The sequence below is a fragment of the Acanthisitta chloris genome, unplaced genomic scaffold, assembly GCF_000695815.1.
Source record: "Acanthisitta chloris isolate BGI_N310 unplaced genomic scaffold, ASM69581v1 scaffold37034, whole genome shotgun sequence".
NCBI classification, from domain to species: Eukaryota; Metazoa; Chordata; class Aves; order Passeriformes; family Acanthisittidae; genus Acanthisitta; species Acanthisitta chloris.
In genome coordinates, this window is record NW_008671618.1 from 1 (window position 1) to 4,790 (window position 4,790).

A 4,790-nucleotide genomic window follows, 5' to 3' on the forward strand; every position below is an offset into this window, starting at 1 on the left:
ATCCACGCGGTGTCACACAATCCACGCACTGTCACACAATCCACGCGGTGTCACTCGGATCCACGCGCTGTCACTCGGATCCACCCGGTGTCGCACAATCAACGGGGTCGCGCGGTGTCCCACAATCCACGCGGTGTCACACAATCCACGTGCTGTCACACAATCCACGCGCTGTCACACAATCCACGCGGTGTGTGTGTCCCCTCGGCCCAGAGGGGTCTCCGGGACACTCGGCCTAACGCAGCTCTTTGCAGGTGGGGGAGGTTGATGAGGATCTGCTGCAGTTTCAGCAGCTGGAGGAGCTTGTCCTCAGTGCCAACCAGATCAGCAGGGTAACCTCAGCCAACCTGCCCAGGACGCTGAAGGTGAGTGTGCTGCGGGAGGGAGGTCCTGGCTGGGAATGCAGCGCGAGCCAAGCGGCTGGAGGGAGTTCCAGGAACAGCTCCTTGCAGAGGTGTTTGTTGTTCCCTCTGGCAGGTCCTGGAGCTCTGCTACAATGCTGTGGGTGATCTGCAGGACCTGTGTGCTCAGCCACCTCCGGAGCTGCAGCACTTGGGGCTGGGATACAACAGGCTGTGCAGCCCTCTGCAAGACAAGTGCCTCACTGAGGATCTCTGGTGATGCTGTGGGCTGAACGAGGGGGAGGTGGGCAGATGGGAACAGGGGACCTCAGGCCTTTGTGGTGGCCCTTGTTAGGGATTAGAGCTCTTCAGCAGGGTTGGTTGTTCGCTCTGTGTCCACTCCCTGTGCAGGGCAGTCTGTCTCGGTTTGCTGTCTTCTGTCTCACCTTCAGAGTTTGTCTTGGGCCGTGGCCAAGGTGTGGAACAGGGAGATCACCAAGGGAACTGCCTTGTCACCCTGCCCAGCATAGTCTTTCTTTCCCTGGGCAGCTTGCTTTTTCCATGTCCTTCCCAAAGCCCCTGCTGGGAGAAGAATCTGAAGCTTAGGCAGCATTACCGAGGGATACAGTGGGGTCATCAATGGATGCTAAGGAAATGTTTTTGAGTTGTGGGGCACAATGGTAAGGGACCAGGTAGCTCAGGAATTTGGAATTGGTCTCTTGAGATTGTACCATTGGATTCCCCAGTTTGACCCACTTTGTGCCGAGGAAACACAGTTTTTATTTCTGGTTTTGCCTCAGGGCAGCAGCTTTCTATCCTGGTTGCCTAACCTTCTCCTCTGGATTCTCTCCTTAGGCCAAATCTTGTCTCCCTTGACCTGAGCTTCAACAACCTCACAGACCTGCTGGGTCTGGTCTCCCAGCTGTCCAGTCTGCAGAAGCTCCGTGTCCTGGTGCTGCAGGGGAACCCTCTGGCTCTCATCCCCACGTACAGAGGTTTCACCGTGGACAGTCTGCCCAAGCTGTCCTTTCTTGATGATGTCCCTGTACATTCTGAGGAGAGGCAGCAGTTCCATGGTTTGGCAGGGCAGCCAGGTGAGCCTTCATCTCTGACCTGTCCATGCTGCCCCTGCCATTCAGAAGGGGTTTTGTCATGACTGAGCTCAGAGTCCTTAGGGCAAACTCTGCATCTAGAACTGCCTTCCTTCTTGCCTCTCCTCAGCTGGAGATCTTTCTCTGTGCCTTTTTACCCTGCTGGTACAAGTGGGGAGATAGGCAGAGAATCCCACAGTGATGTAATTACAGTCCAGGTAGTTTTAGCCTTAGATCCAAGAACAACCCAAGCTACTCCTAGCACTGCCTCATCGCCCCTGCCTGTCCCCAGCGTTGCTTCCCAGACACCATCTGGTTCTGGGCCGTGTGTTTCCCTCTCAAGCTGTGGAAAGAGGAACATCTGTGCTTGGGCCAGGTGCTCCCATGGTGCTGCACTGTCTGCACACAGCAGTGCCACCTCTGCAGTGTGGCACATCTCCCAGCTGGGACGAGAGCAGGGCTGGGGACACCCGGGGGTGGGAAGTGCCTCTTGATGGCCCCTGCTCAAGGGGTTTATGTGCTGGATGGACTCTTGGGAGACTGAAATGTTAGCCGGGGAGGCAAAGCAGCGGAGCCAGGAGGTGTTTGCCTGGCTTCGGAGCGACCCCACGTGGCACTGGCTCCTCACTTAGCTTAGCACAGGGTGCAGCGAGGGGTGCCAGGTGGTACGACATGGAGCTTGCTGCTTGCTCTGTACCTTCCTTGCCCTGGAAGGAGCACGCTGCAGCTTCGTAGCAAGACTGTCTTTCTTTTAGAGCTGACCAGGAGTGAAGCACGAGTGGTAGTGAGTGTTGGGCAGATCAAGGGAATCCCTGGTCCCAGCACTTTTCAGCAGCTGAAGGTTGATTCAGAGGCCCCAGTGATCACCTACAGCTACTGTGTGACATATGAGTTTGCAGAGGAAGAGGAGCTCGAGGATGGGAAGAGCACTGAGGTTAGTGCTTAACTGTGCTCCTGAAAGCAATGGGCATGGCAGGTCCCACAAGGGAGGCTCCATCTCCAGGCTGTGGAGAGAGAACATTTGTGATGGATATCACTGGGGACAGAATTCATGTGCAGCCTCATCTAGCAGGACAAGTCCCTGCTGCCCCCCTTCCCTGTGCCACTCAGGGAGCCCAGAGCTCTGCACATGGGGGTGCACTCACCACCCCACTCCTGCTGACTGTGGCAGATTCCTCCCCCGGCACTGGTGCCCCTTTTTCCCATGAGGGTGGGGAATGGGATTTTGGAAGCAGCTCTGCCCTCTGGTCCCAGTGCAAACACAACCAGATGTGTCCTGCCAAGAGCTCCCTCTCTGTTCCAGGTAACAAAAATCCACCAGAGCCCCACGATGGCCACACTGGATAAGGACAACTCTGCTCAGGACACAGGGGAAACGAAGAGCCATCAGCCTGCAGGTGTGGAGGAGCCCAAAGCCCACTCCAGTAAGGAGGAATTATAGATTCTCTGTTGCACTGCTCGGGACAGGTTTATGGCTCTTCCTGGCACGTGGTGGCATCAGGATGTCCCTCACAGTGTCAGCTGTGCTGTTACTGAGACTGGCACCAGTTCTGTCCTGAGGGTCCTTCTGTCCTGGGGAAGGAGAGGTGGTCTCAGAACTTTTTTGTGCCCCTACACAGCAAAGGTGTTTGTCACCCCTGGAAATCCCTGGGCACGCACCATTGACTGCAGCTACAGGAAGGAGCACATTGCCAAGGACTTAGTGGGGCTGAAATCCTACCTGACAGCTGGAACTGTTGTCTCAGTTGTGGAGGAGAAGGTGAGTGTGTGGCAGAGCTGGATGAAAGGGTGAGGAGGTGCTGGGAGGCCCAGCAGTGGTATCCTGTTCCCTCTGGGAGGCTGGAAGGGCAGTGACCCTGGGCCAGGGTCCTGTGTCCCAGCCCCTGCAGCCCCAGCTGCTCTCTCTGGGCAGGTGCTCTCGTGGCCTGTCAGTGCTGGTTCAGAAGAAAACACAGCCACCAGTAGGAAGGAAGGACAGAAGCTACAGAAGGGCAGCGCCAAGGTAGGCTGCTGGGAGAGAATGATGTCCAGATAACATCTGAGTTGCAAAAATAATGATGGGAGAACAAGAACCCTTCTCCTGGGTCAATCTGGTGTGTCAGAGAGTCACCCCTACATCCCAGACCTCTCCCCTTTGCTGTAGGAGGAAGGCAGCAGCTGTTTCACACACAGCTTGGCCTGGATACATGGTGGGCAAGGGGTTGGGTTGGGGTTGCTTGGTCTTTGATAAAGGGACCCCAGCCCTCTGCTCAGGCCTCTCCCCACCCTGGTGTCCTGCAGGGTGCTGTGCCCAAGGGCAAGCAGAAAAAGAAGCAGCCGTGTGAACTGCGCAGCGACCCTCCCGTTCGGAGGACCCTGGGCACCAGGAAGGTGACCCTGGAGGCTCTGCTGGCCACTGAGGACCTGATGGCAACTGTATGTGACTTTGGGGTTCTGGTCACTGAGGAGCCACCGGCACCCCCAGGTGTGGAGGAGGAGGTGAGCAGCAGGAGTGGGGCAGTGGGTCGGGGTGCCAGGGACGGGCAGTGCTGCAGGGGGCTCAGCAGGACCTGCCCTGCAGCCTGCTCTGCCTTCACTGGCCTGGGCATCCCTCCTGTCCATCCCTCAGCTCTCCTCTCCCTGAAATGGGGCTGAAACCTCTAACCACCACCCACAGCTGCCAGCATGGTGATTTAGTGCTGATATTAGCAAGAAGTTCTGCTCCTCTTTATGGGCTTAGGAAAATAGATGCGTTTATTTTTCCATTTGAGAATGTGAGAGCAACCACTCGTGCTTCCTCTGGTGCTCTCTCTCAGCATGGCAGCACATACCAGCTGTACCAACCCTTTCTGTTTCCTGGATTCTCTTCTCTGAGCAGGCACTCTGATGTGCTCCTGCTCCCCCTCACCTCTTTCCTCTGCCCTTTAAATCCCTGTGGCAGCACCCAGAGAGTGAGGGCTGTCACAGGACTGAATGCAGACACTGAATTTCAACACAGCCTAACCATGGAAACATCTCTCTCTGCAGGACAGGAAAAAAGGCAAAGACAAGAGCAAAAAACCAAAAGCAAAGAAAGAAAGTCAGGCCAGGCAGAAAACCACAGCGTCTGCCAAAGGTGATGGAGGCTGGAGCTGGCAGGGTGGAGGGTGGTGTGTGTGAGAGCCAACAGCAGAGCTGCCTGGCCACAGGGCACAGAGCTGCCAACTCCACAGAGCAGGGACCTACTCACAGCCTGAGGCTCGGGCTGTGAACAGACACTGACTGTGAGGACAGACACATGCCTGGACACCTTGTTGGATCAGTGCCTGAACAAGCAGCAGGGCTGGGCTGCTGGCTGTCCCAGCACTGTGTGTCAGGGGAGAAGGGCAAAGCCGATTTC

General features: G+C 56.4%; 1 protein-coding gene across 1 annotated transcript; it reads left to right on the forward strand.

Moving 5' to 3' along the window:
• Positions 1-254: 254 nt before the first annotated feature.
• LRRC43 (leucine rich repeat containing 43) lies at positions 255-4,526 on the forward strand (the record flags this gene model as incomplete). The annotated part of the gene is made up of 9 exons (XM_009074170.1): positions 255-365; positions 478-617; positions 1,197-1,435; positions 2,188-2,366; positions 2,736-2,856; positions 3,052-3,191; positions 3,345-3,434; positions 3,713-3,910; positions 4,439-4,526. Coding segments are annotated over 9 exons (1,306 nt in total), but the record flags the coding sequence as incomplete, so codon positions are not given.
• Positions 4,527-4,790: the final 264 nt, after the last annotated feature.